Source organism: Histoplasma capsulatum, genomic scaffold, assembly GCF_000149585.1.
Source record: "Histoplasma capsulatum NAm1 scaffold_4 genomic scaffold, whole genome shotgun sequence".
Lineage (NCBI taxonomy): Eukaryota > Fungi > Ascomycota > Eurotiomycetes > Onygenales > Ajellomycetaceae > Histoplasma > Histoplasma mississippiense.
This window is the reverse complement of record NW_001813979.1, coordinates 2,256,261-2,272,178: the sequence shown is the minus strand read 5'-3', so window position 1 is coordinate 2,272,178 and position 15,918 is coordinate 2,256,261. Positions and strand designations below refer to the sequence as shown.

Below are 15,918 nucleotides of genomic sequence, written 5' to 3'. Positions count from 1 at the left end.
CCCCCCCCCCCCCCATTTAATGGTTTACCTTTATTAGTGTTTTGGGCCGCGGATCACCAGGCCTTCCAGGATGCATGGCCATTCTTAGGCGGTGTATGCCAATTTAATTATTAATAATTTTCTTTCTTCCGTTTTCCCTTTTCCCTTTTCTTTGTTTTGAAAGAAACATGTTTTTATTCGTCGGTCCTCTCCTCGCCGTTATTTGTTTTATTTCCATTTTATATGGGCCATTTTATGCCCACATTTATGATGCCAATGTAAGCCGAGGAAGAGCAGATACCTGTTCGTTTGCTTTTTGCGACTATTTTGGGCGAGGAGATAGATAGTGTTTGAGCTCTTTACTTATGGAGAAGCGTTTATACCAGGTTGACGTGGATAATTGTTGAGGTGAAGGTTTGCCCCCCTGGAGTGGCGGCTGAGTGTTGGTTTGAATTACCACTCGAAATCATCGATAACAAGCGGGGAAGCCTAAGGTGGTGACAGGGGCAGGGTGGATGGGGTGGAGGTAGAAATGAAGGTAGTAGTAGTACGGTTAAAGCCAACCAAGGACAATGTTGAATAGATAGCAAGACTTTTGGTAAATGTTGCAGTGAAACGTATTTAGTCGATGAGTGGCGATGCTGACGACAAATATAAAATATAAAAGGTATAGATTCAAATTCATACACGTATTCAACCGGTAGTAGTAGAGAACTGGGAAATACCATTTCAACTTTTCTCAGCGGTAGCAAAGCGAAAGAAAAGATATAAAATTTATTTCTCTGGTTGCTAGGTATGGCTCAAGGCTGTTGCGTAGCGTTGTCACTTTCACGGGGGGTAGAACGTTTGTGATTTCACCAGATGAGATAGATAGCCACTTTCCCGTCAGGACTAAGTAATAAGCATATTATGCGAATAGGTACTTAACCGCGTGCTCAATGTGGTCATCCGAGAACGTCGCTATGGTATAGTAGCTGTGATCGTAATCTGCCTGGTACCGGATATTTATGCCCTCAACACCAGCTTCCTTGGCCGCCTGAGCAAAGTTTTCCGGGAGCAGTTGGCCCTGTTCATAGAAAGTGTCGCCAGTACCCTGCAAAATCAAGCAGATCGATCAATAAAGGCCACAGACGGACGCCTCAATGGGCCAGAAGTGAGAGAGAAAAAACAGGTACATACCACATCAATCAGCGCATTAAGAGGGCCTTTCCACTTTTTAACAAGCTCAGTGGCATCATATTCCTTCCATTTTTGAACGTCATTGCCCAAGTATCCTTTGAATGCCTTTTGACCCCAGGGGCAATTGATCGGGTTGGAAATGGGAGCAAAGGCAGAAACGGATTTGTATTTTCCTGGGTTTTTTAAGAACTGGGTAATAGTAAAAATTAAAAAATTAAAAATTAGCCATGTTAGGCCTATCTTTCTGCCTTTCAAGTTTCCCCGGATAAAACCTGGGGCTTGGGAATGACTACCTACCAAAGTCAACGCGCCGTGTCCGCCCATGCTATGGCCCGTAATACCGACCCGTGTCGAATCCAACTGGTCAAAAACAGCAAATACTGCCTTTGGCAGTTCCTCTGTGACGTAGCTGTACATGTTATATCCCTTATCATAAGGAGCATTGGTGGCATCAACGTAAAAGCCGGCGCCGGTGCCAAAGTCCCAAGAGTCGTTCTCGCCCTCGACATTTGGGCCTCCTGTGGTTTCGGTCGATTTGAGAATTAGCCAATTGTTCAAATTCTTGATTATATCATATCTGACAGAAAATCAGGATAAATATAATTAGCATAATAGAAACGTTTTGAGTACAAACCACACGTACGAGGACTCGTGTCGGGATAGAGAATCGCAATCCCTCGCTTGCTAGCTCCATGCTGGAAAAATCCCTTCTCGGAGCAGTTGTCCGCTGTGCAAGTGAGGCCGGAAAGGTATATCAGGACAGGAACTTTCTGTTTTGGGTTTTGGATAGCTTGTGGAGGTAGATAGAGATTAAATGTCATTTCGCAGTTGGTAGTGGTGGCATCGTGAGCAAGCTTGAGCAGTTTCCCACCAAAGGAAGCGATTGTTGCTTTGGTTGTGACGGACATGGTAGTTGGTTATACAGTTGTAAGGAATTACAATTGGTTGATAGATGTAGAGAGATTTCCAGCTAGTTGCAATTGAGGAATGCGATTCAAGGAATGCTGCTAATTGATTCCCAATATTATTGCCGAGTGGGACAGACGTCATGCGGGGAAGAGGGGCGGGATTAGAAAGTCTCAAAACAAATTTCCTATGATAGCTAGATTCCTCTCACCAAGAACTGCATTTGAATACGCACGGCACATACATATACCAAACCATTATCAGAGTTTTTATTCTGAAGAGCTACACAAGAGTAGCAGTACGAAGAATTAGTATCTATACGATTCAATACTAGGGGAACCTGAAAATGACAATAGCTTCAACGAAAACGATAATCTATTTGCTACCCAATGCAACAAATCAACCGCTATGCTTCAATGCCATGTCCGATTTGCAACCGTGTCTATCAATAACTTTACAGTAAATGGTCATCAGTAAACATGTAAGCAGTAAAAGTTAAACTGAAAATGAAAGAAGAAGAAGAAGAAGAAGAAGAAGAGAAAAAAAAACAAGTGATAGACTCTGCGAACAAAAACCAAAGAGAAACCCCTTATTTCAAAAACACCGGAACACCATACACCACTGGAGCTGCTCCGTTAAGATATTGCAAAATGCAAGCACTTCGGGAATTAGCAACTGCGGTATCAAGTCCTACTGGACCACCCATTTGGGACGGCTTTATTGGTCTAGGAAGAAGAGGATTCATAGTCTTTGACCCTTTAGTTCTGCTTGCTTGCTTGGTCTCAACTGGCACCTTGTCCATGAGACCCCATTGCTCGAATGTGGATTGCGCAAAACGGTCGATGTCCTTATCAGTAACATCCCAAAGAGTGGCTACAAGAGCGGGTGCCCCAGCATGCATATAGTTGATCGGTGTCCCATACGGCTCGAATTCGCCCGCTTCAGTCAGCGAACCACTGCTACAACCCATGAGGAAGGTGACAGCACACCGATCTAAGCGCTTGATAGTCCTGCCCCGAATATATTGGGCCCCACTTCCATGACCAAAGTAGAGAAGTAAATCTTTGCTTTCCAGATATTCCTTGAATTCATCTTCACTTGGTTCTCGGTTGGTGATCCCGCTCCACCCATCCAAGCTTAACAATGAATTTTCAAAAGTATTTTGGGTCGATTTTAAGTCCCCTCCGGGGTTGAGAATATATGAGCCAAGATTTCGGTCAATGCGGAATCCATCAAACCGCTCTCCAAGATCATTGTTGGCTTGGAGGTTTGACAGCGTGACTTTCAGATGATGTAGAGATGGCATTCGAGAAACAGAGGATCCGCGCAAACAATTGAGGGACTCCCATGGGAAGGAGTGAAGCTCTTTGTCGAGAATGAGTATTGTGTGGCCTGACTGAGTGGATATCCTATCCCTTTTCTCATTTTCCTTATAGCAGCGAATCGCATCGAGAGTCTCAACAACCATCAAATCGAAATCGATTTCGTCATATGCATTCCTTTCCCCGTGGAACTGGAGTATGTCGACAACGAAATACAAAAGGTCCATAACAAGGTCTTCCGCGTCTGAGCAGTCGTCAATATTCCCGATGTTGACGAACAATTCCATAACATCCTGGTGGAAATTCGGTTTATGCACTCGGCCTCTTCCACGTTGTCTTCTTGATGGAAGGTGTTTGTCGAGAATTTTCCCAAAAGAGTCAATGAACCGGGAAAGAAGAGAAGTATTTCGTGGGGACTGTGAGAATATGCCGCGGAAACCGCCAAACCAAACAGTTTCGATATTGCTAAGGAGGTCTCTAAGGCGATTATCTAACGATTGGCGCGTAGACCACCATTCCCTTTTCGCACTCTTTTCGACACGGGCTCGGGCGTTGTGTGCGCTCTCATTGGCTAGCCGAATGTTTTCTAGGAGTTCTTTTTTTCCTTCTCCAAAATCGGAGTCGTCCGCATCCATCTCCTCCAAGTTTCCCCTCTTTAATGGAAGACGGAGCAAAAAGGGTGGCTTTCCAGAGCGTAACTTGGATATGATGAACTCCTTATGGTCCTCGCTTACTGTTAAAGAAAGGACGTTCCACGTATTTGGCAAGGTATCCACATAATCTAACATAAATTCAGTGGATCTGAGTTCATCGGCTTTCGCAAAATTGTTGGGTAAAGCTGGCCACTTCAAAGGTTCAACGGAGCCACACAGCTCTTTGTCAATTGCAATAGAAGAATGCTCTCTCAAGAAGGCCAAGTTTCGTCCGTTTTCTACTTACAATTCTCATTTTAGCATGGGTTGCATCTTAATTATGATATTTCTGATACATACCTATCGAAACTGCGGCCTGTAACGGGCCGGAGAACCCTTCCAATTTGGAGGATGTCGCATGTGACACCATGCATATTTGGCTTGAAATGTACGAAATACTGTGGTTGTCGTTGGTTGAACCGTAAACAGGGGCGGAAGAAGCAATAGCGGGAAGTAAGCTACTTGCTGTGAGTATCGTGTCAGCGAAATCTTTGGGGCGAGCCCGAGCATGACTTTTCGTAGTCGACGCCCCAACTCTTGTTCTAGTTGTCGGAACTAGCCTTTTCGTGCTGCGAGAGCCCGTCGAAGATGGCTTTTCTTCCACAACTTCATTTGTTAGATTTATCATTGGTAGGGATATTGTAGATTCTGGCAGAACACAGTACACAGCATGGGTAGTGAGCTGTTGGATCCAATTGGCAAGTAAGAACTGCGCCTTGGTGATCATATAAGACATCTCGCGAGTTTTGCATTTTGGGAGCCGCTCTGCCTGTTCAAGAAGGGCAGACGCATCCGCAAAATCTTGTCTCGACAACAAATCCTCTATCTGCTGATTTAGCAAATCGACTCGGAACTGTGAAAACGAGAGCGGTTGGAGTGCGGTTTCGCCAGTCGAACCAGTTGGGACTCTGGAATCGGAGGGGGGGGTTTCCAGCGTTTTTGCGCATCTTGCCTTTGTTTTCCGACTACCGGAGGCTTTTTGACGCTGTTTTGTAGTTTTTATTGTCAGCTGGCTCATTTTTACTTCAAAATCGGGCTCCAAAGCTAGATCGTCTGTTGGTTCGGCTGTGGTATATCCTGATATATCCAATAAAGTTTGATGAGCCAACTGAAGCGATTTGTTTCTCTCATCCAGGTTTCCCCGAAGTCGGTGAAAGAGGGAGAAAGTCATATGAAAAGCTACCGTATCTAGATTTTGATCAAGCGAATTCGATGCGCTCGAGGCAATATCTAATAGCTCATGGCCTTTATGAACGTGGCCGCCGCGGAGCCAGGAATTTCCCAGTTCAGCCTGGGTGAGGAAAGTAGAGGACGTGGCGCCGATAGCCTTGCAAATTTTTAACGCCTGCTCCCCAAAATAGATGCAATCCTGAAAAAGGCCATTGTGAGCGGAAAGTCTGGACAGGTTGACAAGTCCAATGTGATGTGAGGTAAAAAGCGGCCAATACAACGAGCCCTCACGGTAGTTATCCCGTGTGCCGTCACCATCTGATGTTAAGCCGATCCCATTGACCTTGTTGGAGAGATCATCGATATCTGAGTCGGAAGAATCAAGGGTTTTACATCGCTTCATCTCCGAGATTCTGTCTAATTTTGCCCATATTCTGTTGTTGAGTTTAACAGCACACCTGGCAAAAAACATGGCACGGTTGACGGATCCAAGTTCGAAATATATTCGAGAAGAGATATAGGCAGCTTCAGATATCAATCTTTCCCAAGCTAGTCTAGTCTGAAAGCTTGAATTCAATGCACAGCTAGTATTTTGTTCAAAGATGACTTTGGCACATGACAAAGTGTCCATTCTAGTTCATGTCAGCTCAGTTGGAAATTAACGGCATAATGAATGTAAGGGGAGATGGGCCAGTTAAACTCACGCTTGGTCAGTATTTCCTATAGCTATCAGATATTCCGCGAGCGCAACATTCCATGAAACTAATACCAAAGGCGGAACGTCGATATGACGGAGAAGGTCCTCCCCACAGTTAAATATAGGTCCCGCCATGTCAAGATAACCAAGGCGACTATACTGAAGGCCAAGGTGAGACAAACATGATATCATCTCTGGAAAGTCCTTCGTCTGCTGAATCTCCAACAGATGTCGAAGTGTTGATAACGCCGATATCCTAAGTTTCCATAAGCCGAGCACTTCCAAATAACTGACAAGCACTTTCAATTGTGAGAACAAAGCGTCCGGGTTATCGACTTTTGTAAGTAAAGACTCCCATGTCCGGCAACTTTGTGCAGTTGCAGCCCAAGCGTGAGTGATTACCTGCAAGTTTTCAGGAGGTAGCTCTCCCTGAAAGAATCCCAAGGTCAGACGGAGAGAGGTCAGCATGGATTCCTTGAACAAGAAGAGGCCGGAATCCTCCCCGATGTCGAGTTGGTCCGATAAAAATAAGTTTGCTTCTGCTAGGATCGTTTCAAGAAGTTCGGGCCTAAATTGATTAGGAACTTGTAAACAAAAGCGGATAGTGTGAAGGACTACTCGCAATCGCCTTATTGGATAAGTTTTTCGTGGATATCGATCAAGTAAAGCCGAAACTAAAAAGGATAACGGCGATATCCTCGAATGTGTTTCTCCACTTGAAGATGTATCTAAAAGTGCCATAACTTGACATTCAAGTAAGATTCCTCTCTCGTCGGATTCCAGATTCGCATCGTCAAAAACCGCTTCACAAGGATCATAACCATGTTTCCAATAAAACCGAGTATAGCTCGACAAAACCCGGCCCAAGAAAAAGGAAGGATCCTGAAGGATGTAAGATAGTGGTTGAGTCGCAGCATTCCGAGCCGTGCTTTTCAAAACACCACTTTTTATATGAGCCTGAATAGCAGACCGATACGCTGCTTGGGAATTTTGGAATTGAGAAACATCAGAGTACATAGTAGCTAGCCGTTCGTATTTGATAGCCACAAATCCCACTTTGTTTTCGGGTGGACATGTCCGCAGAAGACTTGTTGACCGCTCCAATAGGGTGATGAGATCGGCAGACGATGCCCCAAGTTCTTTTTGTTTGACATAGCGGGACCAGTACAGGTTAGATAATTTGACGAAACTGGCGGATGTTAGATCAGTATAATCATTTGCACTCTCAACACTCTCTGCAGAATGTAAATATTGAAGGAGAGTGTTGCAATCGGACAAAAGAGGTTGGATATCTGCCCATGACGGGCGTTTGGTGACAACTGATATTTTCCCCACCGCAACAACCGAATCAACAGCTGCCAATCCAATATTTTTGCATTTCAGAAACCGTTGGTAAAATAAACAATTGACATCGTTCCCAGAATCCGAGTGAGTTGGGACCGCTTGTCCAATGTAACGAGTCAAAAATCTCACGAAATTGTGGAGATAATCAATGATGTAAAGCGCTAGAGTCTTTTGCCCCGAGAAGCCTTCATTTTCGTCTAGGGCATCTTCGCCGAGTGTATTCAGAAAAGCCATCGCTGCCTTCTTAAGCTTTGCTGATTCTATAACTAACTCCTCTAGATCAGATTGATTCCCCCTTAAAGGAGACGCCAAGCATTTCAATGCCTCCGACACTGCTGAGACAGCTTTAGATGGGCGGCCAATTTTCGGAATGTGCAACATCTCCAATCGTAAAAGAGCGATTTTGCAATGGCAAATACCAAGGAGGAGCGGTTGGTCAGACGTGAGAGACGAAATGCAGTCATCAAAAAATTTCAGCGCGTCGGGTTTGCATTCAGCACTCTGTGCTAATTGGCCAAGAACTTTCATCACTATTGATACGGGACCAACCTTGTTGGCAGAGGGCATGAAAATATATCCTTGTGCCGTTACTGTTGATTCTAGACGAAGGAAAGCTTGCTTCACGAACTCAAAATCGCTTTTTGTTATGGCCGGACATCGTTTGGAGAATGTCGTGAGATAACGAGCTAGCGGTTGCCACAACTCTTTCTCCATATCGCACTTGTGTCCACAAACCTTCCACCATACACATCGTATTTCCAATGCCAGTAGTTGGAGATTCAAAGTAGCCTTAAATTTAATGGGAGGTTTTGCAGGGTGACGTTTTCCATCTTCGGTATCTGGCGACGGTGAAGCGAGGGAAAAAATAGTTTGCGAAAGAGATAATAACTGCTGTGCCGCCTTGCTGTTTTCTAAAACACCTTTTTTCCAAGCTGTAAGAATAATACTAGCAGGGCTGCTTGGTTGTGACAGCAAAAGTAGATCCGAAAGCTTATTCACGATGGCCACTTTCTTTTCAGTGGTGATGGCCTTTAAAACATGAGCCTGAAACGAAATGACTAAATTCAGGAGTTGTCTATCAGAAGGTATGCTGTCAAACAGGATAAGTTCTGCTAGTGTTTCCTTAGACGGTTCGTCCCACTGGTCGGTGTTGGCGTGTTTCGTCGCGCGCTCAGGGTTCCCTTTCGATGTTTCGTTCATCATATATCCTTTTATCCTCCTCTTCAGCTTTCTCAGTTCGCTTATTGCAGGTTCAATCAAACCAACAGCAAGAAGCTTCCCGATCAGGACGCAAAAACCTTGCTCTAGTTGGCTATTGAATTGCAGGGTTTCCACCGAGGGAGGTGGCCTCTGGTCTCGAACATATGACAACGCCAATCTAGCACAATTCGCAACTTCCACAACCCCACAACTTTGAATTCTCGTTTTCGGCGTAGGCTTGTCTATAACTTTCGTCTTTACGGGAGAGCATGTGGTCGAATTCGGCGAGACAGGTTGCAATGGCCGTCTAGGAGTCAACGCCTTTTGTGGAGTGTCAACTCTGCTTTTCCGGGGTTCTCGAGACTCTTGACACTTTGAGGAGAGCTTCACATAATCGGAAAGTGCCTTTGACGCGGAATTGAATACGTCCGTGGCTAAAACAAGCTTCTCTTTCTGCGAGAGCCCATCCTCTGTTCCAAGCGATGTTTTGAGTGGAACATATTTAGCAGGAGTTTTGGCCTGGACTGATTTGGCAACCTTTTGCCCTGTTGATTGTTTTGGTCGTCTCGTTGACTTGGCACTTTTGCGTGCTTCATCGTGGTCATTGGTGCTGGCGGAGTTCGCGGAGAGGAGCTTTTTTAGCAATAACGTTGTCTCGCTGGTGCATGTAGACGGAAACTTGACAGCTTGCTTCACGGACACTTCCAGAGTGTGCATGGAACGAGCTATTTCATCCATTTGTGCGCTCTAAAACCGATATTGTCGTAGCTGTCAATGAAGTTGGCCATGTTCCATGTTCAACCGCGATGATGTCCGCGAGTGGCAGAAGTTGTCTAGCTAACTAGTTAATGGTTGCCGGGCAACCATATTGATTATATAAGCAACCATATTGCAAAAAATCTCCAATGGCTTTAGCGTATTTTTTCTCTTCTGATATTGAACTACGACTTTTGACATTATCCCATTTTCCCTCTCTACTCCAACATTGAGAAGATAATATTCATTCTCTACAGTGAAGAATCATATTTTATTATGTCCTCCCGATCCTTATTATTGAGGCATTGTTGCCGCACAAATCCTCCCAATCCCATCCTGTTCCGATCCAGCCTGCCAACCCAGCATCTTTCCCAGCTCCGATGTCTTGCAACGGGCCGGGTAGTTCCCAAGATCCTGGAACCTTCGATGTGGACCTCTTTGGTTCCAAAATTCCTTCGAAATGGGAACTCGCGTGGGACAGAGACCGCAGGCCGAAAATCTAGAGCGCCTAATCCAGCTACATTTTATGTAATCATGTTCACTCTCATCGGCTCTCAGGCAATTCGTATGATTATGCTCCGAAATGAGTGTGCGAATTATAACCGGAGTGCGGATGCGAAAATGCGGCTGCTGAAAGAAGTTATCGAGCGAATTCAGAAGGGGGAAGATGTGGATGTCAAGAGACTATTGGGAACCGGGGACGAAGCAAAAGAAAGGGAGTGGGAAGAAGGTAATTATACCGCTTGATATATGTGAAGGAAACCAATATTAATTGATTGGATCCTTTAGTGTTGAGAGAAATTGAGCAGGAAGAATCCCTATGGCATTCCAGGTCGAAGCGGACGCAACGCGGAGATGCATCAAAATCCGATGGTGATCTTGATGATTCCCAACAGTTAACTACGCAACACCATGGGGAACCGGGTGGGGCAACCAAGTATCAACCAACCACTTCTAATGATGTATCTACTGCGGAAAGGAGCAACCCTCAACGACCGTCCAGTTTCTTCTAAACATTCCGTCCCACACTAGTATACGAATTCGACATCGACCTTGTTACAAATTTTAAAATGTCCTTGCTCCCAAAATAATCTCGGACAAAATACCTCCTCACTAGTCAGAAACATGTTCCTAGCGCAGCCCGGACATCATTATGTTTGCTTGACACGCAAAATTCAACATACATCCCTGACCGTGCTTAGCCTGTTCCATCCAGTAGCCCCGTTGCACCTATCACCACCTCACTCATCCAGACCGCCTCCATGGAATAAGCCTCGGGTTTTGCTCGGGCACTGAGCATTGATGTTGAACCTGACGCACTCACTTTTGCATCTTTTCGTCTATGCTGATGCACCTGTTCCGGACCCCAGCATATGTAGCTAATAACTAGAGAACTAGAAAGGCACCGAGAAGGCTCTGGGTTAATTACTATTAGCTTCAACGCTGCTGCATGAGCTCTAAATACCAAAAGGCTGAACAACCGATATGTCCAGGTTCTGCAGGGTTCGGTATACTGTCATCAGGCTACAGCGTGGGACAATACAGGAGAACGCAGCTTGTGGTAGCCGTAAAAAAAGGAAAAGAAAAGAAAAAGAAAAGAGGTGGTAGAGAGGTATATTCATGCATAAAACGCAGCAAACTACGGTATTAAGAATTCAGAGAGAAAAGGATAAATTATATAATATACAGTGTACAGTATGTTGAGTCTCAATTTCGGGAGAAATAACAAAAGAATTCACCAGACAAGGAAGCCATTGAAGAGTTAACAAATTGTATGTTAAGTGTGATCCGACGTCGCTAGATGATTCCACTTGCGGTGGCTCTGGAAACCAGCGGGCCATATCCACATCGATATATCATTGGTAGATATATCATCGCTAATAATCTGCAGAGATGTTTAATGCAATCAGATCTGTGTCAAAACTGTTAGAGTAGTGCTGCCAGTGTCGTTGAGCATTGTGATGCCAACGGGATGATATGACGGTGACCCAGGACTAGGAGCAAGCCGAAGCCGTGCGAATATTCAAGCTAACAATAAGTATTAACAAAAATTGTACAGAATACGCAATCTAGAAAATGATGATCCCGTGCCCCCGCCTCCGATTTCTAGATGGGGGCCGTACGTCACCGATGAGCAAGTTACTGCTGGCTTAAGGGCTGCTGAGGGTTCGTGAATTTATACTGGAAGGTCAGATCAGCAGAAGAAACAGCCCATGTGGACAGCTGTAATACATACTAGTACCCCTGAAGATCAGGACCATCAAACATATGTGCCATGAGCCTGGGGAAAACATTTTGGAGGTCAACAACCTTGCCAACTTGGACGTTAAGGGTCCGAGAGAACTCCTTCGTGGTAGATCGATGGCAGCGCGCAAGTTAGTCTTTTGCCCTTCACTGGTTGGATTGTCAATCCTTCCATGATGCGACCGTCAATATCCCATTGAATTGGGATCACCCAATGAAGCAAGCCGGTTAGAGCATCCAAGCATGTTTGCGGTGCTGAGGATGTTCCGACGCTACTGTTCCTATCCTCTTGGCTCATCTCATTGGCCATCACATCATGGCCTGAAAAGTGTGGCTGTGCCATCTACAACATGATACTGTGCCTTTTTTTTTTTTGCCTTTTTTTTTCGTGTTACCCACCATACAAAAGAAAAAAGGGACTTTTCTAAACTTGAATCAGCTTTCAAACTAAGTGTTGGGGGGCGTGGGAATAGCTAGAAAGGAGAGGAGAGCCAGAAACCAAGGGCGCCAACTCAACTGACCAACAAGGATTGTCCGTGTTGCAGGTTATATGTTGACTGCAGAAGCGCGCCACATCAGGAGACGATATTAATAAAAAAAAGTATCTCATCGGGTCTCTGATCCTGCTCTATCTACTTCCCCTAGAATGTTTCCCCTGTGCGTGTACTTCCGCAGTGTCCACGGCCTGTTATCAACTTGAACTCAGGGGTCGGATTGAAAGCCTCAACATGTCCGTGCTAAACAGCCACGAGCCCCCTCCCCCACCGTATAGCTTCGTCGGGTCATCGCGGTTCTCTTCTCCTGCGCCATCTGTTCGTCACTCGCCCCCACCGTATCATCATAGTCCGTTGTCAAGTCAAGAATGGTTATCGAACAACCCCCCTTCAGGAGCCCCTCAAAACAGTAGACCTCCTAGACTGCCGCAGCTGCCGCTACATCACAGCCAGAATCTAAGTCAAAATGAAAATACAAACTTGGCGCTGCGCCAAAGGCAGGAGGAAGTCAGGCTCTGGTAAGCTCCATAGAAACTACTCATTTTTCTTCGACCATTCACTAACCTGGAAATAAAAATATTAGCCCAAATTACATTGTGATTCCCATAATGGGACTAACGGGGTCAGGGAAAAGCACTTTTATTTCCCTTTTGGCCGACGGGCCGGGTGACTCTATCGGCCGCGGTCTCGAAGGATGTATGTTTACTCCCCTGCCATATCAGATTCATCGCAAATAAACCAGCCAGCCTGATCTTCCCTCCGATTTATCTTTTCTCTGATTCGACTTGCATAGGCATGAACAACATCGAAATCTACCCGTACCAAATTAACCAGGCAACACGAGTGATCCTCGTAGATATTCCAAGCTTCAACAACGCCAGGAGAAGCGACATCACTACTCTCAGCTCCATCGCCAATTTCCTTTGCCAGATCTACAGCAACGACATTAAGCTGGGCGGCGTCGTATACCTACACGACATAATAGCTAGGCGCATGGACAGCGCTGCCTTACACAGCCTACACATGTTCAAAAAGCTCTGTGGCGCAGAGGGTTTATCCAATGCAATCATGATCACGAACATGTGGGAAATCCTACCCACGTTCGAGGAGGGGGTAAGTCGCGAGAGGGAACTACGCGATCGTTACTGGAGCGGCATCCTCGGCCACGGAGGCATGATGATGCGTCATGACGGGAGCAGGTCATCAGCGAAGGAGATTATCAAAACCTGCCTCCGGTACAACCAACACCTCATAGCACCCCTGGGCATACAGCGTGAAATGGTCACACACGGCCAGCAACTGAGCGAAACGGCGGCAGGTCGAGAACTATATTCGGCGATCAGGGAGAAGAGGCAACGGTATGCTGGCGAACTGACTACACTGCGTGAGGAATTGGATAAAGCACTCCGAAGGAAGGATTTCGAGTACGGCCAGGAGCTTGAGGAGATGAAAGCGCATCTGTACAGGAAGATTGGACTTGTGGAGGAGAGTGGGAGAATATTGAGGGGCGATATCCAGCGGCTGAACGGCGAAGTGCATGCGCGGCGGGAGGGGGGGGAGAAGAGGAAGAAGAAGAAATATCTTGGACGGACGGCGCTGGGGATTGGGGTGGCGACAATTCTTGGTTTGACAACGGGTATTTTTTTTTGAGTTTCCTTTTATTCTTTCTTTCTTTCTTTTTTCTTAGCCGCCCTCCTCTTCCTCCCCCAGACGAGATCGACTCTCGGGATGATGAGGTCTAAATTGGTAAAACTTTTGTTGTCTTTTTCTCTTTTCCCCGCCTCCATGGATCGGACTAGGTTGGATCACGGTTTCATCTCGCATGAGGAGTTTGTTAAAAATGCAGAACAGCAGGATTGGTTCTTGGAATGATTCCCCTTTCTTTGCTGAAGATATGTTGCTTAGTATATATATAGCGTAATGATAGCTATGCATGATAATGATTGCCCACTTTACTAGTTATACCTTTTTGTTATTGCTATGTTCGGCAACAATCCTATCAAGAAAGTGGAGCGATGCCTTGATGTGGGATATCTTTTCTTTCAGTTATTATTTATTGGATGTGAATAATATACAAAATCTTACTAGCGATATTATCCATTCCGTAGATTAAACATCTTGCAGCTCTATATGATTCTCCTCATTGAGCAGAAAAGGAGGTCGCGCCATGACGTAACCACAAAGGTCAGTGTTGTGGTGAAAAACCGAGCCCCAAACCTCAGAGGATATAGGTATTCATTTAACATCTCTTCTTAATCAACTGATCTATTACTTGATGAATTTAACTGAATGGATTTTGTGTACAGTATATTATATGTTCTTTAATCTTTCTAATCATAAAGATTCAGTTGTTGTATATTTTTAGATATGAACTATGATTCAGAAGATCTGAGAACGGAAAAAAGTTTCTTAAGTTGAGAAAAATACGCATCCGAGTATTAAAACATAAGAGAACCTAACCTGATCTGTGAAGATCATCGCTCGAACCGGAGCGCATATGCTCTGGAATAAACCAATTAATGATTCGACCGTAGGGCTTAATGGGCACAGAAATCACCCCACATTATGAAGGTTTTCTCATCCCATGGTTCTATTGTAGCATCAAGAAAGAAGTATGAAAATGAATAAATTAATGTCCTAGAAAGAGACCATCTAACGCTCAGTTTAATGTAAAAAAACCTCATATTTGATTTATTTTAGAAGAATTGAGGGGGGAGAGAGAGGAAGAAGTGAAGCCACAGGCAGATAAATAACAAGTACAAAATATGAAACAATGCGAGAAAAATCCGCTCAGCAAGTAAAGGAGGTTAGTCTGGTCTGATTAGAATCTAGATAACACAAATATACAAAGTAGAAATTGAGAGAAGAATTGGATGTTAGTGTTGCGGTTAGTGATTTAAGGGGTTGTGAGTTGTTCTATCGCTCTTTCGCACCCTCCCTCCTTCTCTCTATTTTCTATCATTCTATCGATACGATTGGTTTTGTATTTCTCTTTTTATCCGTGAAAAACGGGCGATGTGCTAAAAACAAAGCCGGAAGCAGGTCAAGAGCAGGTTATGTAAGGGACATCCTGTTAGTTTTCCAAAAAGAAAAGTAAAAAGGCAGAGGGAAAAATCAAAAAGAGACAATCGAGATGTGGATGAAGGCAATATTAAGATGAAAAATTAAAAAGAAAACGAATATGTCGTTCTTAAAAGGAAAGGCCATCTAAGAGAATGCAAGCAAATAATTTTTCATTAGAGGATTTATGTGTGAAATGGGAAGTATGCAACGACGCCGCTGAGGTAAGAAAGAAGGTCGACCAAGAGATTTAGATAAATAATGAAATTAATAAACAAAATCTATGGCGTTATGGCAAAAAATTTGAGCAAAGAGACGGTGCTGAAATGAGATTTGGGGACGGGGCAGCAAGAGGAGGATCACTGATTGGCTGTATAGCCTGGTCAGCGTGGTTGATCGATGCGAGGAGCCGAGCCAAGGGCAGGCGATAAGGGAACGCACAAAGTAGGCTTACGAGCCAAGGGGAAGTAAAAAAGAAAGCGGCTAGAGATACTGAAACACGACATGGATAGGTGGACCAATATACACACCTCTGTCTGCTTCATCATGTTCATGCAGCACCACCAGGCAACGCCGCGCCCTTGGGCACCTTGATCCGGCCAAAGTTCTCATCCAAATCAAGAATGAGTTTCAGCGCGTTCCGCGACCGGATATACGGCAGAGGCCCTGTCGCCCGCTGACCCAACCCCGGCTCGATGTGGCCGATGGGAGTAACTTCTTCTGCATGACTGCCAGGAAGCGGTAGCCATTTCTGCAGAACCTCATAGGCAGCAAGCGTAAATCCGAACTGCGGTGACGAGCGGAAGATACGTGCCGGGCCGCCTTTGAAGAACGCGCGGAAGCCTTCGTCTTTCATTATCGTCTTCGCGCAGTGG

The 15,918-nt window shown here is 45.1% G+C and overlaps 5 protein-coding genes across 5 annotated transcripts; 2 read left to right on the top strand and 3 right to left on the bottom strand.

Annotated features, from left to right (window-relative positions):
- Nucleotides 1-886: 886 nt before the first annotated feature.
- HCAG_04675 (esterase D) lies at nt 887-2,066 on the bottom strand (the record flags this gene model as incomplete). The annotated part of the gene is made up of 4 exons (XM_001540785.1): nt 887-1,072; nt 1,159-1,347; nt 1,456-1,676; nt 1,802-2,066. 4 exons carry the CDS (start codon nt 2,064-2,066, stop codon nt 887-889), a joined length of 861 nt encoding a protein of 286 aa, XP_001540835.1.
- A 587-nt stretch (nt 2,067-2,653) lies between these two features.
- Nucleotides 2,654-9,206, bottom strand: HCAG_04674 (predicted protein; the record flags this gene model as incomplete). The annotated part of the gene is made up of 3 exons (XM_001540784.1): nt 2,654-4,317; nt 4,379-5,880; nt 5,953-9,206. The coding sequence occupies 3 exons, from the start codon at nt 9,204-9,206 to the stop codon at nt 2,654-2,656; spliced, it is 6,420 nt and encodes a 2,139-aa protein (XP_001540834.1).
- A 573-nt stretch (nt 9,207-9,779) lies between these two features.
- On the top strand, nt 9,780-11,419 carry HCAG_04673 (conserved hypothetical protein; the record flags this gene model as incomplete). Its single annotated transcript, XM_001540783.1, has 5 exons — nt 9,780-9,975; nt 10,035-10,207; nt 10,681-10,857; nt 11,047-11,107; nt 11,319-11,419. The coding sequence occupies 5 exons, from the start codon at nt 9,780-9,782 to the stop codon at nt 11,417-11,419; spliced, it is 708 nt and encodes a 235-aa protein (XP_001540833.1).
- A 798-nt stretch (nt 11,420-12,217) lies between these two features.
- HCAG_04672 (predicted protein) lies at nt 12,218-13,904 on the top strand (the record flags this gene model as incomplete). Its single annotated transcript, XM_001540782.1, has 4 exons — nt 12,218-12,501; nt 12,567-12,679; nt 12,777-13,619; nt 13,900-13,904. 4 exons carry the CDS (start codon nt 12,218-12,220, stop codon nt 13,902-13,904), a joined length of 1,245 nt encoding a protein of 414 aa, XP_001540832.1.
- A 1,689-nt stretch (nt 13,905-15,593) lies between these two features.
- Nucleotides 15,594-15,899, bottom strand: HCAG_04671 (predicted protein; the record flags this gene model as incomplete). The annotated part of the gene is made up of 1 exon (XM_001540781.1): nt 15,594-15,899. The coding sequence occupies one exon, from the start codon at nt 15,897-15,899 to the stop codon at nt 15,594-15,596; it is 306 nt and encodes a 101-aa protein (XP_001540831.1).
- Nucleotides 15,900-15,918: the final 19 nt, after the last annotated feature.